The sequence below is a fragment of the Haliotis rubra genome, unplaced genomic scaffold (genome assembly GCF_003918875.1).
Source record: "Haliotis rubra isolate DU_JTF1 unplaced genomic scaffold, ASM391887v1 Scf420, whole genome shotgun sequence".
NCBI lineage: Eukaryota > Metazoa > Mollusca > Gastropoda > Lepetellida > Haliotidae > Haliotis > Haliotis rubra.
Window position 1 is genome coordinate 65907 of NW_025767103.1, and position 27373 is coordinate 93279.

Consider the following 27373-nt stretch of genomic DNA (forward strand, 5'->3'; position numbering starts at 1 on the left):
TCTCGATGACGTTGCTCACGTGAATACGTGAGCGGTTATATGACAAAAAATTGAGAATTACGCTCCCCTTCCATCTCTACGTTTTCTCGATGACGTTGCGTCGTAAGGCGGAATGATGCGGTCGTATCACATTAATACGTGAGCGGCTATATGACACAGACTTGAGAATTACGTTCCCCTTCCGTCTCTGCGTTTTCTCGATGACGTTGCGTCGTATGGCGGAACGGCGTGGACATGTCACGTGACGTTCCTTTCTGTGTCAGCCGTAGATGGGTCAGTGGTATCCATCTGTCCTGCGTTGGCGCTGTGACATGTGGACGTCCTGTATGTGGACCATCGACATCTTCATTATTGTTTTGATGACGTCTCAATAGTGCTTAAATGGTGTTTCGGTGGCCATGGAAATGCACCACAAGGCAGTCATCGTGGCATGATGTGCGGTTCATTAGCCGAATAATCTTGGACGATCACACGTCAGACCAAGTACACTTCCCATATCAATAGCTGGTTCTGACATTCATGTTCTCCACACAATTGATCGAGATGCACGTGAACAACCGTGTTGCACGTGTCCAAGCCGAAACCACTGACGTCATGTGTTCAGTCCAATCCACTACTTTCTGCGTTTATATTAATATTATTATTATTATTATAGGATATTTATATAGCGCACATATCCACGCAACTCATGCATGCTCAAGGCGCTGGTATTGTTTCCCTCGATCATTGGATGTCAATTTCAACGGCACATCGTATTTATCAATCTCAACTCCAGGGGGAGTATACAACTCTTGCTGCCACTAGGCGCACCGAGTTATTGTGGCTTTCTCATCCTAACGAGGTACCCATTCACAGCTGGGTGGACTGGGGCACATAGTCACAGTACTTTGTCCAACTTCAATGCACGTTGTTGTACCTGCAACTGGGTGTTTGCACGTATTCATGTGGCCACATATAGTTCTAATAGATATCTCTGATTTCCTATGTGCACAGTTTCGTTTTGTGGCAGGAATATTTTAAAACTATAATTATTAAACATTTGATACACTACACTGAGAGCATAGTTTCTTTTGCTTAACAATGTATAGTAGCATATCATATGACTGAATTACTCTTAAAGGTCACATGCAACGTAAAACACAACTTTGCAGATTCTGATACCTTTCGGTATGGACTTACCGAAACAAATCATCAAAAATGCAAATTCAACTTATAAAGTTGAAAAATAACCCGATGAAAAAAAACGCGACGAAAAAAAACGCGCGAAATCGGAGTTCAAACGTTTCACTAACTTTCCCCCAGTGGTTGGGGGAAAAGTGGTTTCAACAGCTGGGCTGCGCTGCGCTAGGCTGCGCTCATAGCACCTGCCCAGTCAAATAGGTTTGCGCAGCTTGGAAGCGGGTTGGCCGGTGAATACTCGGTGAAGGCTTTGGTGTGAGCTATTTTTCTAATGTTTTGTTGATATTTCACAGGCGCGAGCTTTTTATATGTTATGACAGTAGATTACCGATTTAACTGTTTATATAATTTCATTTGTCTATTTCACCACACATCCTTTTTCACCGAGTCACTTTCTCAGTTCGATACTTAAAAGCAATGTCATTATTTAGCGTTGACAGAATTTCTAACTGTGATATAGATATATCGTTGTCACAGACAAAACTCAATGTCTATTTTATTGACATCTATGTGTCTGCCTGCCTGTCTGCTAAGGACAATATTCAATACACAACTTCGATCACTGACCACATGCAATTTGAACTAAACACCTATCAGGCCATACACCATAAACAACACGCATTGATTTATGGCCCGTGTTCGGTCTCTGTCACATTATATAATTACACAGACAGGCAGGTGTGATACTTGTACACATGACATGTTATGATGTCTGTTGATTGCAAAATGTTATACACAAAAAATGAGCATGTATTTACAAAACCCAACATCTCTATATATACACACACAATGACCCGTGAGGGCATCTGCAAATGAACCAGCCATTACACTTGAGTGCACACCCACCCGCTCTGACTGGGTTCGGTATCCCGGCTGCTTCGTTTCTTGGGAAGTAAACCCAAGTACAAAATATTGCACTTTTGATTTGCGATTGTACGCTTATAAGTTTGTTCATATGTTTTTTTAACAATCAGCAATGTATATTATATGTCATGAATAAGTGATAATTGTGTTTAAATTATGTTTGATTTTTTGGTTGCATGTGACCTTTAATATATAATTAATAAATTCGATGTTAACTACTTGAATACAAGCCAGGTCTCCCGTGTCTAGTTTTGACTAACCAATGTCTAGACGGTTTAATTAATACCGTATTTGAAATGCATGTATGTATATTAAAGATAGGATTTGCTTGCTGCTGGGAAAACTAGAATAAGAATCGTTCATATTAATGAGGACGGACGATTTTGCTCTCACAATGATGATGCCCTACCTGGCCTCTATATGCATAGACGAGGACTCCGCCCACCACTAGTCCGAAGAACATCACGAGCAGCAAGGCGAAGAACTGCAACAACAGACACCAGAACTTAGGTAGAGCATCGTGGGGTGCGTGTACATGAACGTATTTCATGATCAGTGCGGATTACTGTTGAAGTTTGTAGATAAACATGTGTAAAGTTATTTAGAAAGGGATAGAGGAAGCATATATGTGTACGTAACGTTATTCACGTGTCAATTGAAAATAAGGCTATTTGCACGTCTCAACCCGAGGTGTATGTGTGTTGATCTGAATCGAAAATACATGTCAACACAATATTTCATGGTAAAAGAGAATGTTTAGAGGTGTATAATGATTAACGTTAGAGGTGGAGACCCGGAAGTGGCCGACATCTACTGTGTTACATAATCTGTATTACCGTAACCAGCATGCATCGGACTTCCTTGATGGCGCCGCAACATCCGAGGAATGAGAGAACTATGACCACACCCCCAATGACCATAAGCGCCAATGACAGTATGGAGTAGAGGTTGCTGCCCAAGATGGCCGACACCTTTGTGATCCCCGTCTGACTAGTTCGGGTATAGATTCCCAGTCCTAGCAACCCACATCCTGCGACCTGGAACAACAAACATGGAGTTATCTCCCACGCATACATGATATTATAAGAGAGTGAGTGAGTTTAATTTAACAACAGCATGAGCATCGATATTCGCAATTGGAAACCGACGACACGTGTCAACCAAGTAAGCGAGCCTAACCGCCCGATCCCGTTAGTCGCCTCTTACGACAAGCATGGGTTACTGAAGATCAATAGTCTAACCCTGACCTTCACGGGTCCATGATGTTATAAAGTGAGATAAAATACATCAATGTATTTTAAGCCTTCCCGTAAGTAAACTTTCAGAGAATTAACATCTTGTTTCATTGTGAATGGAGAATCCTGATTGGACACGCCCACATTTGACTGAGCACTATGTCGTAATTACAAAAACATACGTCTCGAAAATCCCTTGAGCATCGAACTACTAAATAGGTCATGATACGCAAGGAAATCGATTGTTACGTTGATGTGATGATCAGTTTTCGGATAAAATTAAGATATGAGCATAAAAGTCTTGTTCCTGGAAAGCCCCCCCCCCCCCCACACACACACACACACACACACACACACCAGTTATTATCGGTAGGGTGAGAGAATTTAAAGTCCAACCAAATTTATCTAAAATGATTTTTTCCAGTATTTTCTTGAGATCCACTTGAATGAGCCCATACCTCCTGTATTGTTGCAAGCCACGGATCCAAGCAGGGCCATCTACACCGGCACAATATGATCGTCGAAAATGAGGATGTTATAGACATTGATCGTGAGTCACTCCGCCATACTGATGAAGGGCTCGCTTGCCCCCTGTGTCCTGAATTCAGTTAGATTAACGGTGTAGCGATCTCAGAAAAATAGCCATACATTGATCGTAACTTTGTCGATTTCCGGACCACGATAATGAAACACTTAATCGCGAGTTGAGAGCTTCGCGGACCTTCAACGGGACTTGTTATCTCGGAGATAAAGCGGGGAATTGTTTCAGATGTTAGCCTTAGAAACAGGCTCTAGACTCACTGAAGGATGAGACTTTCAAATAAAATCCGACCTTTGATGTGACTCGTCCTTCATGCAAAAGGATGGCACCCCATTATACTGTTTGCGTTGTAAAACATCCTTACGGATGAGTGAAGCGTCGTAACTCTCCATGACATCAGCATCTGTTTGAAAAGAAGCCACAGCGCCTTTGACTTATCTCTCTTAATAAGTCGAAACGCGACTGGGAATGTCAAACACTGAACTTTGAAATTTGACGGTTGTTACAATGGGAAACTGGAACGCCATGCAGTGGGGACATAACACCACAAGAGTAAACGTTGTTCATGGAGCACCTGATGCCTGCATTTCCTGTGTTCTGATTTGTGTATAGTGTGGCATTTGATTTCCGCTCTTGCTAACTTCCCGGGATCCAGCGTCAACTCTCTGAAAACATATTCGGTTAATTTTTTTCACAATTCCGTACCCCGTCTGTAAGAGCTAACAATATATAGTCGCGATAAACTATAAATATTGAGTGAGTAGATTTATCTGATTACATGTCCGGCTAAAATGGTTCAAGTCAAAACAGAAACGTCGGGCAGATATTTAGACTGACCGACATCGATAAAATATACCCGGGACTGGATATGTTGCTGTAGAATAATACTAAGTAAGCAAACGGGTCCTGGTGGTCTCCGTGTTCTGTAGAATTTCAGTAGATACGAAGGCGTGGTCTCCGTGTTCTGTAGAATTTCGGTAGATACGAAGGCGTGGCCTGGTGGTCTCCGTGTTCTGTAGAATTTCAGTAGATACGAAGGCGTGGCCTGGTGGCACAGGTGGTCTGTAGAATTTCAGTAGATACGAAGGCGTGGCCTGGTGGTCTCCGTGTTCTGTAGAATTTCGGTAGATACGAAGGCGTGGCCTGGTGGCACAGGTGGTCTGTAGAATTTCAGTAGATACGAAGGCGTGGCCTGGTGGCACAGGTGGTCTGTAGAATTTCAGTAGATACGAAGGCGTGGCCTGGTGGTCTCCGTGTTCTGTAGAATTTCGGTAGATACGAAGGCGTGGCCTGGTGGCACAGGTGGTCTGTAGAATTTCAGTAGATACGAAGGCGTGGCCTGGTGGCACAGGTGGTCTGTAGAATTTCAGTAGATACGAAGGCGTGGCCTGGTGGTCTCCGTGTTCTGTAGAATTTCAGTAGATACGAAGGCGTGGCCTGGTGGCACAGGTGTTCTGTAGAATTTCAGTAGATACGAAGGCGTGGCCGGGTGGCACAGGTGGTCTGTAGAATTTCAGTAGATACGAAGGCGTGGCCGGGTGGCACAGGTGGTCTGTAGAATTTCAGTAGATACGAAGGCGTGGCCGGGTGGCACAGGTGTTCAAGCGCTGTGATATATTCCAAACAAGATTCGTAAGTGCGAATCTCATTGATATTGTCGGGACAAAACAACGAAATAGGATCGTTATGTCCGACTTCGTTATATCCAGAGTGGTATTTGTTTAACACAGTACACTAAGACAATCACACGAGGTTCAGATGTCAGTATTGCCACTGAATCACAGTAAACACTGGACCACAGAATATCGATATAGTGACCGATGGAAGGTGAAACGAGAACGCGTCGCGCACAACAATCATCTGATGTCCAAGTACATCCCCTGGAATGACATGATTACTGACTTTATGTCGGTGATTGAGACGTTGTCGCGGACGCTGCCGTACTTGAGGAATCAAACATTGGTATTGACACGATCCCGAGATAATTTTAGACTCTGGTGTTAGTGTAGAACATGCTTGATGGTTGGGTCATCAGTAGCACTCCATGTCAATAGTGAATAGTCCACTTACTCCCAAATGACATATCCCGTTTGAGTGAGTGAGTGAGATGGCAGAAGCACGGGATGGAGTTGAAAAAGCCAAACATCTGTAGAATCTGAGCAATGAACCATTCATCACAATCTTTGGAAACCTCGACGATGGAAAAGTATTCAGACGTGTCCGAACTGAGTTACAGAAGTGATTAACTCAGGGGATACAGTTATTGGTCCACTACCCAATCCGACATTTATCGTCCTCCGTGACAAAACAAGCATGGTTATGATTTGAATATAAATGGCTATATAGGTGTTAAAATCATTGGTGTTGCGATACTTTTTTCATGTGTATAAATGAGAAAAACAACTTTTGATGATTCGACTGGTAGAATTGAAGAACGAAATGTGCGATTAAATGTCATTATGTAGCACAACTAAGTTCGAGTTGCCTATCGCACCGCGGCAGTGATATTTGCAGTGGACAGCAAGTTGATCTTCGAGTGAAGGAAGGAGCTAAGTATAACGCCGCTTTGAGCGGTGTTCAGTCACAGCCTGGTGTGTCAGTGTGATATTTGAGGAAAGCTCGAGATGTTGCAGATCTTATAATTTATGTTTGACGTTTCGTGAACCCATACACACGGTCTTGTGATGACAAAACCTAGACACATAATCGGGGCGGACCTGGATTCGAACCCACGATCTATGTTTCTGGCGTGGCTCAGGTACGCATCTCTGCATATGGCATTGCGGCGATTTGGACGACTTGGCCGCCCTACACTCAACCAGAAACAATGGCTTACCAGGATGATGGCGTTGAACAGGAACATTGAGTACTTGAGGAAGTTACCACATCCATTGAGGCCCATCTTGGAAGACTGAAACACAAAAGTATATTGCCGATTGAGTTAGTTTGTACGCCTCTTTTAGCAATATTCCAGCAATGTCATGCCGGTTGACACCACAAATGGGCTTCAGACATTGTATGCATTTGGGGAATCGAACCCGGGGCACTTTAGACACTTGGGAAAAAGCAGTACCTTGTTCGACATAACAAAAATGAATGGCATATGTGACGAAATGCTCGATGGTGACGTCCCCACCCCTACGTCCCATTACCAAAGTAACAAAACGTTTCTCACCCATGAAAGTAATTTGACAGGACAGCTTCTTTAGCACACAAAGAAACAAAGCAGTGGAAGTAAAATTGTCCCAAGAACATAGTTATAAAAACAGGATACAGGAAAAACACACGAGATAATCAAGGAGGGCGTGGCGAAAGATGAAGTCATGCAAAATTCATGCTGGCCATGAATTATTCTTATAGTGAGTGAGTTGGGTTTTACGCCGCTTTTAGCAATATTCCAGCAATATCACGGCGGGGTACCTGGCTTCACACATTGTACCCATGTGGGGAATTATTGTTATACCGCGAAATTCGAGAATAACATCAGCATGAGAGCACTGATATCTGTCATGTTACATTATCAAAGGATCCTCTGTGTCCGGTGAAAACTGTGAAAACCACGTGCGACGTGAGAACATTAAAAATCCATCGTGACCTGATACATGTTAATACCCCGTGTGATTTGAGGAAAATTGTTAGAATAAAGAAATACCCTTGTAAAGTAATATCAAATAATACTCCGTGCAAGGTGAAATCACAGGATGACCCGTGTACATGAAATAATCTCGAGAAATGTGAGATATAGGAAAGGCACTTTATGTAAAAATAATGAAACCTACGCTTGTCAAGAGAGTGAGTGAGTGAGTTTGGTTTTACGCCGCTTCTAGCAATATTCCAGCAATATCACGGCGGGGGACACCAGAAATGGGCTTCACACATTGTGCCCATGTGAGGAATCGAACCCGGGTCTTCAGCGTGACGAGCGAACGCTTTAACCACTAGGCTACCCAACCGCTCCCGTATAAAGAGAGGAGGGAATACCAGACTGTATAATTTGAGAATAATAAATCCTCTTTGTGACGTGAGAACGGGGAATTCCCCATGTCAAGTAACAACTAAATTATTGTGTAAAACGTGAAAAGTGAAAAAACTTCTACGTTGTGAAAAGAAATTATTAACATGACCAAGGCTTTTCAGAATTACATAAAAACTTGAAAGAAGTTGAGAGTCAGTGTATTCAAGAATAGTTGAGACCCTATCAGGGTGGAAGCTTTTAAGATTGAGGAAGGTTGTTCCACCATGAACAAACAAAATGTCTTAAAATAACGGAGGAAAATGTTACTTGAAGGAATTTTCAAAAGCAGAAATGCCCAAACCTTTCTCACTGGTCTTCATTGCTCCACAGCAGAGGAAGCCAGGTGTGATCATATAAAATCTCATTTTTAATGCTACGCTTATTCCATCATGAAGAAACGATTCATCCTTAAAATACTGATACCCTCTTCGTAGAATGACCTCACTTTGGCAACAATTCGGAAAATTGACATTTTAAAATGCGACGTGTTTTCTGAGACGCAACACTCATTTTTGGCGGTGACAAGGTGACCCTGTGAACTATTGATTGCTGATTGGCTGTCAACAACCTTCGCTCTTGCAGTGTGTTTATGAGAGGTCAAGACGATCTGAGAGTTGACATAAGCATGCACAATGTTAGATGTCAATCCACAGGCAAAGAAACAAGACACGTTAGAAATATGCACCTAAAATACCTGCTGAAATCGACACCACTTTATAATAGAGACCCTATCAAGTGCATGTCATAATCTCACTATCTGGCAGTGGACCAGGTCCTGACTTCACTAAGCGGTCTCAGAGCTACAATTGTCGTGGGGATACATCAAAGAATGAGAGTTACGATATTTTATATAAACTGAATATTTTGCGAGCTTTATATCTTTTGTTTGAATATTGAACGTGGTCGTGTATTCTGTGGAGGGATAGCGCCATTTAAAGAGCTGCCGTATAAAATGTCATTAAGGAATGGTAGTAACGACAATCTTAACACTACGACCGCTTCGAGGAGAGTGTCCCTGTATATGAGTGCATGTCCATCATATACTCATGCCAATAATGGTTGCCACCCCCTTCCCCACCCCAACCCCCCCCACACACACACACACACCTCTCTAATTAAAAAAATTGAAAGGGGTGACAACCATTATTGGCATGAGTATAGTTATTCTCATAGTAACTATGACGAGGTACGGGGTAGCCTAGTGGTATCCAATGTTTTTAGGGCGGTCGCGCGTCACGGTTTGATTTCCCACAGGGTTGCATTAGGTGAAGCGATTATGTGTATCATCCGCCGGGGAATTGCTGAAAGGTAAACTCACTCACTCACTCTGTGAATTTGTACCGTATTTCTGGACAAATATATCCGGAAAAGTCAAGGTGAAATATTTGGTAGGCTTCAAATCTATATATTTGTGCGTCAGCTGAAACATCACATTTTATCATCTGAATCAATGTGTCACGTAGGTTTTTGAGAGCTGAAGTCGCTTAGTGCTTGTATGGAGATCACACGTCCAACATAGTGACTCGAATTCGAAATCTACCACATGTATCTATAAAACCCATTCTTGAAGTCCACAGTAGTGCTAGGATGTTGCTGCCAACCCACTCTCTCCCTTGTAAAGTGTAAATTATGGACGTATCAGATAAATACATTCACTGTAGGTAAAATGTTGCAGGTACATCTAAAGTATCCCTTTTAGCGGAAAGCCAAACGATGTAGTCTGTTTGCCTTCAACCAGCCAATGGACATGAAACTAGGCAACTCTTGAACTGTTTTGAATGGAACTCGCTAACTCAGCTGTTCACTTTTTTCACTTTAAACGTTCAAGCATATGTACATAGGAAGGCACACTATATACACTTTAAAAGTATTGCTCAACCGCCTACATGAGAACTAGCGTTGTTTATAATCAAAACTGCTTAGGAGCACCCTAAATAAAGCCGATGAAAGGTTTCCTCAATGCAGTGAACAGTTAGATCAACAATTTACAGCAGAGAAAAGTTGTTATTGCTTATCTGAAAATATTCCCTCACCTGTTGTTGGAAGTTTCCCGTTTATATAGCTCTGCGAGAAATGGGGCGAAAAATTATTAATCAGAAACACGCAGAGTATTGATGGGAAATTGCGTATGTCAATAGTCTATTTGGCATGCGATATTCAAAGTTAGGAAATGTGCAGGTCTTTAGCTAGATTAACATTCCGTCTCTGAGAAAATATAATTTGATAGAATAACTATATTTAAATTGAAAAGTAACACGGTTTAGATGGGAACCTATATCTTTCTACAGTAGAGAATCTAGGCCTGCTTCATTTAGAACTTTAACATTACAATAAGGGTAGGACGGAAGGGATTATAATATGGTTCAGGGACAGTGAGACAGATCGTCTTCAGCTGATTACATACCAATGTGACAGTCAGTACAACATTTACAGTTGAGTTCAAATATCAACTTGGGGTAATATTCTGCGCTCGTGGTGTGTGTGAGGGTGTGGGTGTGGGTGTGGGGTGTAACACAAGTAACATTTTCCTACGTCATTTTGAGACATTTTGTTTGTTCATGGTGGAACAACTTTCCTCAATCTTAAAGTTTCCACCCTGATAGAGTCTCAACATATCTATAAACTCATTACTGAAATAAAATTACATCATATATGAGCGGGTTAACATTGTTTCAATCACAATCCAGCAATATGCCAAGGGGAACGCCATAAAGGCTTCACACATTGTACCCATGTGGAAACATCGGGCCTTCCGTGTGACGATCGAACGCGTTAACCACTTGGATATCCCACCGCCCTAATAAATACACTAAACGTGCTGGACACTGCTAAATATCTGACTTTGCCAATGTGACAGCAATATATTGTTGGTGATGATGTTTGCGAACATGTGTGTGCGAATAACACGGGGTGTAGTGAATGAACGTGTTTCATCGAAGAGGAGATACTTTTTTCTGTCTCAAACGACTCGTCAAATTCAAACGACGGCTGAAATAAATCGTAGAGAGAATTAACACAAGTGTGATCATAATCCGCATTAAGTACATATACAATAAAAACTAACTTGATACAGATAATAAACTTTAGGACATAAAATGTTACGTTTTTTTCGCGAAAGGATAGCATGTTTTCTTTCATACCAACAATAATATGTTATCAAAGGTGACAATAGGTGAATAATATGTTACTTATACGCTATATTACATTAGATGAATACACAGTTATTTGAATTTTAACACATACATTGCATTAAATAACACATCTTTACTACACAACCTATAAATACTACAGTGTATTTTACGTGCTGATACAAACAAATGAAGACGAAGCAAGCTTTGGATAGCGTAAAACAGGTGCCCATTTAGAAATAGGTGAAATATGAACTGAATGGTTGCAATGCAAACAGAAGTTCCGCAAGTACATACGAGAAATGTAAAGAAACACTGAATATATGCACACCCACAGATATCACCAGAACAACAGATACGTGTACATATGAATATTGCATGCTTTAATCAACTTAAAGTCAACAAAAATGTCAGCAATAATTTCTTTCGAAATTGTGACCGATAAAACTGAGGTGTGTGAAATAGAATGGTTTGAAAGTTGTTTACTTTATCCGGGCTATACGTTCCATCACAATCATATGGCACCTGCAATGAAAACAGTCAATATTGTATAACTAAATATGCTAAGGCGTCCATCAAGAGTGGCTTGACCTCAAAGGATGCTGGTGGTTGTGTCGGTTGAAATAATGACAGCTGGTGTACATAAGAGGTTGTGTGACAACCTTTGAGTTACTAGGAAACATGGGTTACCTGCCCTCGGGTTAGACAATCCTTAAGCCGAGTGGCTCGTAGGTTTTTCCATACATTAATTACTAAGGCATCCTTTTCTGAGGAAATGGAGGAATATATAGGACACACAAACACAACAGTAAAATATATACAGTAGTTGACAAATATCAGCTTGCTGATTGTCCTGAAATAGTGATTGGTGATTGGGGACAAAGTGGTGACAGTTTATTTTCTAAGAGACGCATTCTGACCCAAATAGCCTCACCTTTATCCTAACTTGACATCTTTCAAATTAATTTTACCTGATGTATATGGTGAGAATGCAGGTGTACAACAAGCATGTAGAAGCTTGTTTCTTATGTAATTGATAATTGAAAGAACTAATGTTAAGTTTGATTATGTTTATAGAACCGCCATTCATTCCTGCAACAGATTACAAAAAGTAATCTGTGGCTTCATGATTATGTGTGAAATATTATTGTTTCAGTGGAGACTGGGCTAAATGATGAATTTGCATCCACGTGACCCATACCGTGTTTGAATTGTTGTAAATTTGTTCCCATAACCACCCCCAAATATGCAAATGTATTGATTTTCAACGATAACATTTATGATGCAGTTGTGTATAATGAAACATTATTTTTGAATATTTTGAATTTTTTTTACAAATCAAATTATATTTTCAAGAATACTACCGTGTAGAACTGACTGTGAACTAGCACAGTTCATTCTTATTAATTAATATCGTTAACATGTGATATTTTCAGATGAAAATTAAAGATATAACAGAGAGGTATAGTCTCTTTTTCCCTTCTGTCCATTTTAACGTGTGTGTTACTTTGGTAAATAAAATAATCGTAAACCGAAATCATCTTCCGGGACTTATTATCGCACAATGCAGTTGTCCACATAACTCCTCTGTCAAATGCTTGGTACACTAACGCCGTCATGTAGAGTTTATCAAGTACACGTTCGTCTAAGCTTGTCAAATATCTTCAATCAGGTTGCCTTGCGGCTTCAGAAGCGGGCGGCTGTAGTCGACTACAGTGGTAACAATCACGGCGTGATCAGCAGAACAAACTGGAATAAGACTGAGCACACATACGCTTCTACACCACGTTAGATGAGGGACTGGCGTGTGACTCCAGTAATAGCAGCTTGGCTACGTACAGTGGACAGGAAAGAAGCAGGTGCTATTTCAGTTTACATAGGCCCACAGGTGCTTTATCACACCTTCACCGACACAAAACCCAGCCGAAACAATGAGCCAAAAGCGGCTTCCGTGTGACGACTATACTGTTTTTAAGGTGTTGGTAAAATACAGAAAATGCTTCCGTATCTCACCCATGTTCACCCTTTAATGTTGTGCCTATTGTGGCTGCAGGTACAGTTACACAGGCAGCATGTACAGAGTGTACATTACATGGAAAGACCAGAAACAATTCTGCTACTTGTACATATATGGACAAAGTTAACAAATAGGAATAGCTTACAGAAGGACCCGGATGATCGAAGGGAGTTTATATGGTACTGATAATTTCACTTATATATATTATACCATTAAATACACTGATTCTGCAAAATATATTTTTTCCGTAGTTACAGAAAAGCATATGACAGTCGCTGAGCACACAGCAGTATTGAAAGTAATCCGTTTCACAAATTCATTTTCTCGAAATGATGCTCGTTCAGCTATGTTTAATGTTCGTCACATGAGCACCAGCTATTATATATATTCAGCTCTTTGAAAAGAGGCAAATGGGCTTAGAATTAGATTCATCTCTATGACAACATGTTGAGAGATCTATTGCCTTGATATCAGCTGTCCTATCTTTCGACAATTACGCTCCAATTTACCTTTGATGAATCTAACCCTCTCATGAGAACAGAGGTGATTTTGTTTCTTAACCGGACGTTCGTGTTGAGGTTCACTGGGGAAAGGTCGGTCGACCAGAGACCAAAAGCAAAAGAACATTTTCTTTTCATGAGCAATTCGCCTATGATATTTAGTTTCAGATTTATTGCGATCTACGATGTCGACATGTCGTTGCTCATGCTGTTGGCGTACATTTCCACACTAAAGTGTCACCGACATCTCGGATACCCAAACATGGCCCTGCTTCCGAAAACGTCATCAAACGTCCCTATTTTAGGAAAGGTATACACACGTTTTGCACGGAGCTTTACCTGGCCAAACATATTGAGAGGTTGAGGCTGAAACGTTACATACTTCAGCTGGATGTGTGGAGGGATCAATGGGCACGGTGTTTAACACCGGTGTTTCACAGCTCGGGAAACCCAACATTCAGATTGATCGGACTGAGCCTGTCTGGGACAGCATCCGGTCATTGGTAAAAAATAGACCCTTTGAACACATTAAGCCTGCTCGTGTGTAACTGATTAATCTAACACAGTTAGAGCCTGCGTTGATTGGAATAAATACAGTGAAACTGTTTAAACATCGTTTAGAAAACTATACTCTTTGGATAAATAAAGACTTGACTACTCTGGCAATTGTAGTGTGTCATGCGTTGATTAGAACAAGTACGGTAACACTTGTCAACCAGGCCTTACTGCTGTATTGGAGGGAGGGCAATGACAGTTGTGTCGGTATTGGTCACTGGTATAATTATTCATTATACAGTTCAATGACTGCTCAGGACACATTCAGTACATCGTCACTGTTAATGAAGTATACCTCTAGTGGCAGTATTCAACACAGGACAGTGCTCTGTACACTTCTGGTGGCAGTATTCAACACCTGGTGGCAGTATTCAACACAGAGGACAGTGCTCTGTACACCCCTGGTGGCAGTATTCAACACAGGACAGTGCTCTGTACACCCCTGGTGGCAGTATTCAACACAGAACAGTGCTCTGTACACCCCTGGTGGCAGTATTCAACACAGGACAGTGCTCTGTACACCCCTGGTGGCAGTATTCAACACAGAACAGTGCTCTGTACACCCCTGGTGGCAGTATTCAACACAGGACAGTGCTCTGTACACCCCTGGTGGCAGTATTCAACACAGGACAGTGCTCTGTACACTCCTGGTGGCAGTATTCAACACAGTACAGTGCTCTGTACACTCCTGGTGGCAGTATTCAACACTGGACAGTGCTCTGTACACTACTGGTGGCAGTATTCAACACAGGACAGTGCTCTGTATACTACTAGTGGCAGCATTGAACACAGGACAGTGCTCTGTATACTCCTGGTGGCAGTATTCAACACAGGACAGTGCTCTGTATACTCCTGATGGCAGTATTCAACACAGGACAGTGCTCTGTACACTACTGGTGGCGGTATTCAACACAGTACAGTGCTCTACATATAACGGGCTTCCGCGTAGACAGCTACCCGTGTTTTTTGATGGTCTGCGTATATTAAATGTTTCAGTCCCTTTACCCGAATTAGAATAGCCATTCTGGGATTTACTGCATATACATCTGTTCTGTATATGAAAGCTGTGCACCATAGTGTTATCACTCATGTTTTAAATGCTCATGCGGAACAACGAACAAAATTTTACCAAACACTCTCAAATTCCTGACGCTTGTGGAAACATTCCCTTATGTGAGGGATACTTACGTTGTCTTCCGCGACCTACCTGTAACAGCGCACCTTTAAAACCGTGACCGTGTTACAGAGGAATCTGCCAGTGACACTATTCCATATTGGTCATTGGATAATGCTGTAAGTCAAGGTGGAATATTCCCTGTTAGACAATAGAACATAGAACACTGCTCGTGACTTCATTCAACATACACACTATGACACACTGATTGTCACAATAATTGTTTTATGTCAGCGCTAGTGACAGTATTGCTCGAGAATATAATAGTTATTCCATTCAATGTAAAACACCACACACATTTGCTACACAAGCAACAAAAGCGAGATCACATACTCTCTAAATTGCATTGCTGATGGCGAAACGTGTTGCATCTGCCAATGTGTTTGTGGGTTTTAAGAACCTCCACCTTTCAAGGAAGGCATTTGCCTCTTGTGGCGCCGGGTGTACAAATGTAATTTCACGTAATGAAACTGGAATGTGAAGCTTTGACCTTAACGGGGTTGTTAGTGTAGGAAAGTGGTGAATCTGTTCAGATGCCGAGAGATCAGGGGTATCCCTCACGCAACTTCAAACGGTCAAAAATTGTTCACTGTTAACTATGCACGTTTGCTAAACATATGAAGTATCGCATTTTCACGTAATTTACATTTTCTTATACTTGTCATGAAGTCTCAGAGATATTTCTGGTCGGTGTATGGCCCGTCTAACCCATACTTGATGTCAGCATGGTAACAACACCTCATGGCGCAGTGTCTGTACACAGTGGCTGTACTGTAGAACATACAGTCTTTGTGAAGTGTCTGTACACAGTCCCTGTACTGTACAACATATAGTCTTTGTTAAGTGTCAATCTGTACACAGTAACTACATAATGGGCCATGTAATAAGTGTCTGGGCCAGTAGAACATAATGGGCCATGTAATCTTTGTGAAGTGTCTGTACGCAGTGGCTGTACTGTAGAACATATAGTCTTTGTGAAGTGTCTGTACACAGTGCCTTTACTGTAGAACATATAGTCTTTGTGAAGTGTCTGTACACAGTGCCTGTACTGTAGAACATATAGTCTTTGTGAAGTGTCTGTACACAGTGGCTGTACTGTAGAACATATAGTCTTTGTAAAGTGTCTGTACACAGTGGCTGTACTGTAGAACATATAGTCTTTGTAAAGTGTCTGTACACAGTCCCTGTACTGTAGAACATATAGTCTTAGTGAAGTGTCTGTCCGCAGACAGTGGTGCACTGTGAGACCTGACGTCTGTGTGATGTAGCTGTCTGTACACAGTGGTTTCATTGTGGGACATTTGTTGTTTGTGCTGAGACGAGACAGAAAACATTAATAGAGATTTGGAGGCTTTATAGTTGGTGCCAGATAATCCACTGCAATACTGGACCTGATCATGTATGGGACTTTACACCATACAATCACAGGGAGAAAACATGTTGATGTGTTCAGTGCTATAGTACCGTCTGCGTCCTGTGGCACAAGATGAACAGGCAACTTGGATCACTGATGATTGAGCCGAAGTGCGCAAGCGTCGGAAGAAAGGCAGAACACCCTTTCCATTATCTGCCTTAATTGAGGTCACACGTTACATTTGACCTCTTAAACGCAATAATGTTAATCACAAAAACAATTAATAAATAGTAATTAGAAAAATATGTCGACCAAAATGATTTAAAATAAACCACACTTCCTTAACTGCTGCTGGAGTGAGAGGGGCCTTAGGTTTTACTTAAATTAACAGATCGTACAAATGTTAAAAAACTACAGTGCAAGTATAAACAATGTGAATGTGAACCAAAGACATTTTTACCATTTGTCAGTTTGGGATTATCCTATCTATTTTCACTCATGCCATTCTATGCGCCGAGAGTCCTGAATGTTCACATTGATATAGCAGTCAGGGCAAATAGACATATCCGGGACGACAAGCTCTTTACCGAGTACACGAGGCCGGAGCTACACATGGTGCCAAAATATGATCGCTCGGAAGTCACTACACGACAGACATCTTTCAAAGGTTGAGATGGTGTGTTCAGAATGAATAATTGAACATTAGAGTTAACCTCAACAACAAATCAGCAACGGTGTGCCATTTGCTGAGCGCAGCGTACAGTGCCTGCTTTACACCAGCACACAGTGAGGAAGTTGTTTCAGTTAAACATCCTTTGTGTATTATGGTGTAGCTCCTCAGTACTTCATCTATGTATTGTCTGAATGAGTTCCTGGGTACGGTTTTGCGAGGATGTTAGCAGTGTTTTTGCCTACTTCATGGCGTGGAGCGTGCGTTAGTTCATACATTGTACATTTCATATGGGTATTCGTCACAACACGACACGTCCCCTTTTGAAAATACCATGTCTCCAGGTTTGTAAGCACCAGACCCCTGATCGTGGGTTTCACCAGCGAGGTAAAGCTCTGAGACTGGCATCATTCCGGGTTTTCCACCTTCACCAAGCGGAGAAACATGATGGGACTCAAACCCATTCACTCATTCTTGAAAGAAGGAATTGACATAGAATGGGATGGTCACAATGTGTTTGGGCGCCGTTCGTGTATGGGATATTCATTACACCGAGAGACGGGAGAGTATCATCGCACCCTGACGACCTATATCAAGGCTGACGATGTCTGATACTGGTTGACGTCAGCCAAAGAGTAGTGACAATTGCGCACAGCGCCTGAAGGTTGCTATGCCACTGTTACATCAACCTGGAGATGGCATACCATAAGGTAAGCATCGCCTGAAGGTTGCTATGACACTGTTACATCAACCTGGAGATGGCATACCATAGGGTAAGCATCGCCTGAAGGTTGCTATGACACTGTTACATCAACCTGGAGATGGCATAAAATAGGGTAAGCATCGCCTGAAGGTTGCTATGACACTGTTACATCAACCTGGAGATGGCATACCATAGGGTAAGCATCGCCTGAAGGTTGCTATGACACTGTTACATCAACCTGGAGATGGCATACCATAGAGTAAGCATCGCCTGAAGGTTGCTATGACACTGTTACATCAACCTGGAGATGGCATACCATAGGGTAAGCATCGCCTGAAGGTTGCTATGACACTGTTACATCAACCTGGAGATGGCATACCATAGGGTAAGCATCGCCTGAAGGTTGCTATGACACTGTTACATCAACCTGGAGATGGCATACCATAGAGTAAGCATCGCCTGAAGGTTGCTATGACACTGTTACATCAACCTGGAGATGGCATACCATAGGGTAAGCATCGCCTGAAGGTTGCTATGACACTGTTACATCAACCTGGAGATGGCATACCATAGGGTAAGCATCGCCTGAAGGTTGCTATGACACTGTTACATCAACCTGGAGATGGCATACCATAGGGCCTGAAGGTTGAGCATCGCCTGGAGGCATCGCCTGGCTATGACACTGTTACATCAACCTGGAGATGGCATACCATACAGTAAGCATCGCCTGACAAGGTTGCTATGACACTGTTAGCATCAACCTGGAGATGTTACATCAACCATGGCATAGGGTAAGCATCGCCTGAAGGTTGCTATGACACTGTTACATCAACCTGGAGATGGCATACCATAGAGTAAGCATCGCCTGAAGGTTGCTATGACACTGTTACATCAACCTGGAGATGGCATACCATAGAGTAAGCATCGCCTGAAGGTTGCTATGACACTGTTACATCAACCTGGAGATGGCAGGTTAGCACCATAGGGTAAGCATCAACCTGAAGGTTGCTATGACACTGTTACATCAACCTGGAGATGGCATACCATATGGTAAGCATCGCCTGAAGGTTGCTATGACACTGTTACATCAACCTGGAGATGGCACACCATATGGTAAGCATCGCCTGAAGGTTGATATGACACTGTTACATCAACCTGGAGATGGCAGACCATATGGTAAGCATCGCCTGAAGGTTGCTATGACACTGTTACATCAACCTGGAGATGGCATACCATAGAGTAAGCATCGCCTGAAGGTTGCTATGACACTGTTACATCAACCTGGAGATGGCACACCATATGGTAAGCATCGCCTGGAGGTTGCTATGACACTGTTACATCAACCTGGAGATTGCACACCGTCGGGTTAGCATCACCTTGTATGAGTACATGATCATCAGTCACAGTGACCACCTTTCTCTCCGGTGGCATTATGTAGGAAACATATTATTATATACATAATACATGGCGATGATAGTAAAGTGTTCACCTCTAAAGAAACTTTTACACGATCTATGTAAACCCTCCAGCATAAATGCAATACTGGCACATTTATGAAAACGTTGTAAATATTTCCATGGAATGTTCAGACGTTCAAATGAATACCTTTTCTTCATCAAGATTCCCCTAGTTTCAACGCCTACATTCAATCTAAATGGAAGTCAATTCAGCAACCACCACAGAGTTCAATAGCTTCGATTCATGTTATTCCGCATTGCCTGAACAAACATATTCTGCCCGCCGGTCATATTTACACGGGGATCTGTGTCCACGACACCGGTCTTGGCAGATTCGTATTGTAATGGTGTCCGCTTTTGCAATGGACAGCAAGGTCCTCATCATGCACGACTGGCGCCCCGAGGCTCTGCAACGTGGGGTCTTCAACACGTCGCTGGTAAATACTACACAGCTTTGCTAATCACTATCGCAAACGAAAGAGTCAAATCGTGGAGGAGTGATGTACTATGTTCCCGCCAACACACGATTGGTCTAACCCACTCAACAGTACATCATAGGCGCGGAGGAATTTCTGACTTTTTATTTAGCGGAAGCACTTAAACTCTAAATAACTGATTGCAAACGGTCTGTATATGTGATGGTGTATCTTTCATTGCGATGTTTTGTGTTAAGGTTAAGGGTTCGAAAAGGAAACAGTCTGTGTAAAAAGAAACAAATACAATATGTTTTCCATCTGTGAATTGTTTTAGCAGGAACAACTGGTTTAACAGTTTCCGTCCGACACACTGAAGTGCTGCTGTCTGCACCATTTCGTATTTAGTAACCTATTCATGTGCATATCAAAGTCTTTCACCCACTATGGGGCGGTGGGGTAGCCTAGTGGTTAAAGCGTTAGTCCATCACGCCGAAGACCCGGGTTCAATTCCCTACAAGGGTACATTGTGTGAAAACTGGTGTCCCCTGCCGTGATATTGCTGGAATAATGCTAAAAGCGGCGTAAAACCCAACTCACTCACTCACTTTCACTATCTCTCATTCAGTAAAGTATTCATATGGGTAACAGTATTTCACCATATCTTATTTAGTAAAGTATTCCTATGGGTAACAGTCTTTCACCATATCTTATTTAGTAAAGTATTCCTATGGGTAACAAAGTCTTTCACTATCTCTCATTCAGTAAAATATTCATATGAATTTCAGTCTTTCACTATCTCTCATTTATTAAAGTATTCATAGGGTATCTCTCATTGAGTAGAGTATGCGTATGGGTGTTAGTGTCTTTCCAACAGATCGGTATATTTTATTTACAAGTTGGCATAAAGTTTTGAATATATGCCGGAGAGGTAATGTACCTCTCCTGAAGTAAATTTCCATAACAAACATACAGTTGTTCATGACGGATGATTCTCTGTGCATGGTGTTTCATGGCTGATAAGGCCTAGTACTTGCACCACTCATGTCTTCAATTTAGACAGTTCGAGATATTTTCCAATCTCCATGACATCGACTGAACCATGTTTCACTGCACACAGGATGTACTTCATTAATCCGCCGTTTACAACCATCTATTTATGAATTGACGACCTACTGATGTATGTAATCTCAACTTGTATATACATTGTATATGGGTATGGTGTACCCTTCGACTCTGCTTAATTAAGTTAATCAGGGCGATTTCGCTTGAAGTTGCACCGCCTGGTTTAACGGACTTTCTAGCGAACTGTGAGTCTTTGAATTAAATTTCTGGCAGAACAATGCACACTAACAGAAAATGTAATCGCCTCCTTGCAGTTTTAATTGCTAATCGTTACCAGTGCCCTTCCTGGCTGAAACATTTCTCCCAGAAACATAACAGACACATGTAATTATGATTCTGCCCGGAGAACACAAACCTAGGTAAAAACCTACAGCGTTGAATAATCAGTGAGCTACCTAAAATGTATTTTGGGAGCAAGGATGTATGTAGTAATTATTTGGTGCAAATTATTGTTACGTTCTTCCTATTCCAACAGAAGTAACGAGAAGCATATGTAGCGAACTGAACACTGGCTAGCTACATCAGGCCCATTACTGTGAGGAGAAAAACGAGCATGGTACATCGTGGTGTTTAGTTCTAATTACTCGCTTTATTTATTCATTGAGGATTATCCAAGTGGAGGTTTCATAAGAGGGTACATATTTCCTGTTTTGGACGAATGTTCTTGGTACAACCTAAGAACAGAGTGCCACTATTTTTAAAGGAAAGCCGTGGAAGTCTCTCAGAACACCATTACTACATGTATGAAACTGAATCATTGTAAGAGCAGAGCGGCACTCAATGTCAACGTGTATTAGTATAGGATCCACATATGACCCATTGAATCTCAATAGACGACCTGCATCAGTATATGGGTGGCATGGCACAGGTAAACTATATTGTAAGGTAAAACTAAAATCAGCATTTACCGACACGTAATGCAAGATTATTATCAACTACAATATGAACTATAAGCTTATACAGAGAGATCATGCCGCTGGCTGCAACAACAAACCACCTTTCAGTGTGTGAGTTCCCATCATTAGGGCTATATCTATTTGAAAGAAGCAAACGCTGTAACCACTCGCTGTTTGTGGACCAACCTGTGTAAATACACAATGCGTTTAGCGTTTTAATACGTGTACTTAGAAAGCATATCGGGCACCAGTGAACAATAGTATGTGGTCGATTCCAACGAAAAGTATACACAGCTAGGTACAAGGGGTCCAAAATAGAATTGCTTGCACCTTGTAATTCTTTTTACCAATGTAAAGTCAACATATTTGCCTCTTATGAAAATCAGTTGCCATCACTAATCTCTAAAAGTGATAAGTTGGTGGATCAGTGAAGTTGAAGGCTCATTTTCTGAATTGCCCACAAATACCAACATCATACCTTGTATATCCTGTGATTAGATGGATTGTATGTTGCCTAACATCCAAATTCACTGTTGTTCTGCATGCACAATATGTTAATGACTATAGAAACTCTGAAGCCATATCATGGTTTCTTTCATGTTTTATAACCTCAAGGGTTACGAAAATAGAAACATTTTGGTACCTTTGTTTGATGTAAGTGAGATAGCACCACTAAGTGTTCTTTTCACAAACAAATGATTATTACATATCTATCTTATTCATCTGACAGACAACGGGTAGAACTTTCGGTAAGTACAACAAATTTGAAAATGTATCAAAAACTAAATTTTCTGTGGAAGATAAAAACAATGTACTTGTAGGTAACAAATATCACATAATTCCTTGTATTTCATAAATGTTTATATATGTCAAACTAAATCATAGCTGGTTTGTTAAAACATCGAACAGTTTGGAAAGTGTTTATCTAAGTGCATAGGACATGTGAATAAAGATTGTTTACAACCGGTTTAAGGCTTTCTCTTTGTTTTGTCTCAGTGTATGTCGGAAAGTAGCAATGTCATTTGAACTGATGGAAATATACTTCTCATCAAAGGTTAAGACTCACTAGAAACACTCACTGTATGTGAGTATGTATATATATATTATATATATATATAGTTGGAAAACCAACTGCAAACCTTATGCAGATAAATTGCACGAGGATCATGCATCAAATTGCTGAAAAGCATGTGCAAATATCGTACATGTGAACAGTTGCATTTTGGTGTAAAGTTTTGTTCAGAATTCGCCAATTTTCACTGATTTTTATCATTTATTGAACTCATGGCAATAATGTTTTCAACGTTACAAATTTGTTTTACAATACATCAGTTCATGTGTAAACAGTTCCTTTAAACAGTATTTGCAAAATTTAGTTTAAAACAGTCGCCTGAAGTAAGTGGCTATATTTACAAAAGTCAGTATAAACTTTTGATGAGAAGTATAAAAATTGAACTAAAATCAATACACCTGAAATTTTATTTACCAAATGTTTCAACTGACATTTGTATTCAAAGAAAGCACATCACAAATGTTTAAAACGCTTGAACTATTACCATATACCATTAGGTACAGATAAACATGTCACTCAAACAATCAATACATTATACGTCTTACAGAACTATAACTCTGCTTTAATTACCCATATTATGCAATGACAATTGCTACTAGATAGACATTAACAGAAAGTTTCAACTACAAAAACGAGCTACCTACGAATACGACATACCTTTGACAAATCTAATTACTAAACCCATGCAACTTACTTCTACTACAGTCTCAATTCTCCTATGTTCGCAAGTGCATCGGTGACAGCCCTGAACAAGACTTACAACTTCAAGCACACTGACTGATGTTACCTACAAATACACACATGTTACCAACGAATACACATGTTACCAACGAATCAACCGTTGCTCGCGTGATATCATGCAAACTTTTCCTTTTATCACCAAGATCAACTTGTTTTCTGACATTTCAATAAAACAGAATTCATTATATCACCATAATAAAATCTAAACCACGAACTGCAGTGCATCCCTGAATAGAACATTTTTATTGAACGCTCAGTTATGTAGCCATTTGAAATTCCAAGGAACCATTTCAATCAGTTTACCTAATCAGTTTACTTATGATCTGCAATAATTGTCTTCAGTATAAATTAAGTTATAGTAGCGTATTGTGTTCTCCATTTCATTTTGTTAACAACGAATACATGTTACGTACAAATACCGTGAGCCACAACCGGGGAAATCCCAGCGGGACACCATGTCTTACCAATTTGAGCCCCCATGTCAATTCCACTTGCAGTCTGAGGCTTTTTGTTACAATAATAAGACTTAAAACCTCACTAAAATTAATGGAATACATGTCACGCGTTGTCATTCCACCAATCTATTTGAATGTGATCAGTTGTTGGTACTTGTAGGTAACATTTGGGAGTTAAAAATTTACCTATGAATACAGGTTATTTTGTGTGATATCTTCGTAAAAAAAGCCTAGAAAATGTTCAGATGTAGCACACGTATATATTGTGGCCCTTTGCACTTGAACTTAGGATATCATTTACTAATGTGTTCATCTGTGGAAACAGCAACATATTTAATGGTATGTGTAGGTAACGTGATTTTTTTTAACCAAATCAGACCTTGATTTTCTAACATTTTTTAGATTATTACTTATATTATGTAACGCCATTGCATTTGAGTACTTTACATATTAATGCTGTAAAAAGTAATACAAAACATAACCTTGTGTTGCATTTACATAAATTGACAGAGTCATTGAAAACTGTATTCGTAGGTAACGCAAAAAAATACCACTTGAAAACAAATTACCAAAATTACGAATTAAGCCCTAGGCAAAATCATTTCAGGGGATTTATTCACGAAATATTTGGCAATCAGATTAATAAACTTCTGTTCATCCAGTTTGACTAGTATTTAACACACAACATGTTTTCAATAAAACATTTGTAAAATATAAGTCAAATTGAATAAAATTGGCCCGTTTTTGTCTTCCATAAGCTTTTATTTTTAAATAAAACATAGTCATGTTATATATGGCCCGAATCGTCTCACTTGTGCCGATGTGATGGGCACCCCGAAATAAGTGAAGATAGTAATGATAAATTGTTATGGGCCCAAACATGCTGTGTACACTTTTCGTTGGAATCGACCATGTACACTGAGTGGCTCAAAATGCGATGTGCTGACCAAACATGTGTAGGCTATAATGCTACTATTCCAGCGTTAATCAGTCTCCACTAGGAGATTCTATCCCGCACATTGTGAACCCTTGGACGCAATGCATGTATTATGTTACAGTGACGTGTGCATTCAATCCACGCATCAAAGCAGCTGAGGAGACGTGGTACAAATCGCCAGTAAACAAACGTCCCTTTTGTAGAGAGCAAGCTGGTTTTGGCGGAACTCCAGTGTTAATTATGCTAATGTTTACACACATTATTTTCCATTCTTAAGGCGTCAGGGGCGCTTCATCATCATTAGGCAAAAAAATGTTAAGTCTTACTTTTGCGATATCACTGCTGTCCCATCCCATGGGGGTGGTGGGGTGGTGTTAAAGCCTTGTAGTCAACGTGTTCGCTTGTCACGCTGAACACCCGAGTTCGATTCCCCGTTTGGGCGCGATACTTAAAACTCATTCTTTTGGTGTTCCCCGGCGTGAAACCGCTCCAATATCGCAACAGGTGGTGTAAAACCATAATCACTCACTCATACATCACGCAAAGATGGGAGTTGAACCTGACTTTAGCGATATCGTGGCCACCTCACCACTGTAAAACACACATGTACAGCATCCTCACCTAGGCCACCGCATCTCATCTATGGTGGTTAACAGTATGAAGCCATGAAGTACATTCACGTTACCGCCAAACACTTATCATCATAAAACACAGATAAAGAAGATTACTTCTACGACACCACTGAGACCTTATCTTCATAAAACGAAAGTATAGATGCTCCTTACTTTTGCGATATCATGTCCGAGAACTGTCTTATTATTCCACGCAATCATGTTGACCTGGCGAGCGTATCCTCCAACTACACACCTACATCTTCAACAACACCTACATCAACATCTACATCACCGTCGAGGAAGCCTACAGAGGAAGCTGAGTACAGGAACTCCATCCAAAGTATCACATCATCATACCAGCTGTGGCCAGGACATCCCTGTTGGGATTAACACACTTACAGGTGAGTAACTGCACATCACACTTGGAGGACCTTCCGTGCAGGCGTTGTGTCAGGGGTACAAAGGGTGGTGGAAGGACATGTGATTGAATTGCGCTTCATTAGTTACAGATACTCGGCTTTGTTGATGTTAACTGCATCTCTTTGACGGTAGATGAAAGGAGCTTTCGTCACTCTATTTCAAGCTTACACATATTTAAACACGTCACGAGAAACAGTCTACCGATAGAGTTTTAGCTTGTAATTAACATTTCAAAAAGGCTGAATTCTAAAGTGCCTAAATTGTCACATGGAAGGGAAATCTGGTTGTCACAATCGGTTTGTTGAATGAGATTGTCGTTTACAGAAGCGTAGTCTTACAATGAGCCTTTTTAAACAACCGATACATTCTCCCGGGTTTCACTCTGCTTAAGCAATAGCGATGTGTGTCTAACAAGCAAATAGTGGCGCCTATTGAAAGACGACATTACATGAGTAAGTGCTGAGTTAAATAAATTCTGTTGTCAGACTATATACTCACATTCCAAATCATAAATATTCCCTCATGAGCATCTCTGCGATATGCACTTACTGTATACATTACTGAGGTGTTAATCTACATGACTAGGAACCTACGTTTTGTCTTTATAACTTGCTAAATTTGCTTGGAATATAAAGACAATTACTTTTCGATAAAACATTGAATGTAATATTCTGCCAGTGTAAAGTAATGAACAACTTAAGATCAGTCCTTTCACAATAGACGCTCACGTTCAGCCAGTTTAAACACACAGAAACAATCCCGGCTCATTCACTAAAATTAAAGTCCTTGAAATATGTCACCTATCATCAGAATACTATTAGCCTTATCTACTGCACAAAATATAAGAGACAATACTTTGGTTTACAAACAGGACACAGATTAAATCACTTTAAAGAGGATTAACTCACGATTTGTCGGAGAGAACGCCTTCCAAGTACTTCCCCGCGGCGTTTCGAGTCACCTGCAGCAGTTACCTGGTCGCCGAGTGTTGAGCTGCCCGGTGACCGGACTATCGACTCACTTGTGGACCGACGGAACTACACACCAACACAGGTTGTCGCACACTGATCTCACGAAAACAATAGCTGTAAATATTTGAGCTTGCACGGGACTAGCCTGATCGAAGCAGTGTTTCTTTGGTGAACAAGAAAATGATGACAAGGTATAATTCGTAAGAAACTAGGCTTGCAAGGTGGCAAAAATATGGAGTCAGTTTGTATTTATAGACCGGATATGACAACGTGACTTTAAACATACATCGTTATGAAAACTGCCAAGCAGCATATTTCTGTTTGACCCTGTTCACTT

The 27373-nt window shown here is 40.9% G+C and overlaps 1 protein-coding gene across 1 annotated transcript in view; it reads right to left on the bottom strand.

Moving 5' to 3' along the window:
• Positions 1-27373, bottom strand: part of LOC124288584 (tetraspanin-11-like) — an 83835-nt gene that overhangs the window by 9303 nt on the left and 47159 nt on the right. Inside the window, exons 2-5 of the mRNA XM_046725135.1 lie at positions 11449-11487; positions 6656-6730; positions 2880-3080; positions 2453-2527 (exon numbers count right to left, since the gene is read on the bottom strand). Coding sequence (XP_046581091.1) covers positions 2453-2527; positions 2880-3080; positions 6656-6730; positions 11449-11487 — 390 coding nt within the window. The remainder of the gene's footprint in view (positions 1-2452; positions 2528-2879; positions 3081-6655; positions 6731-11448; positions 11488-27373) is intronic.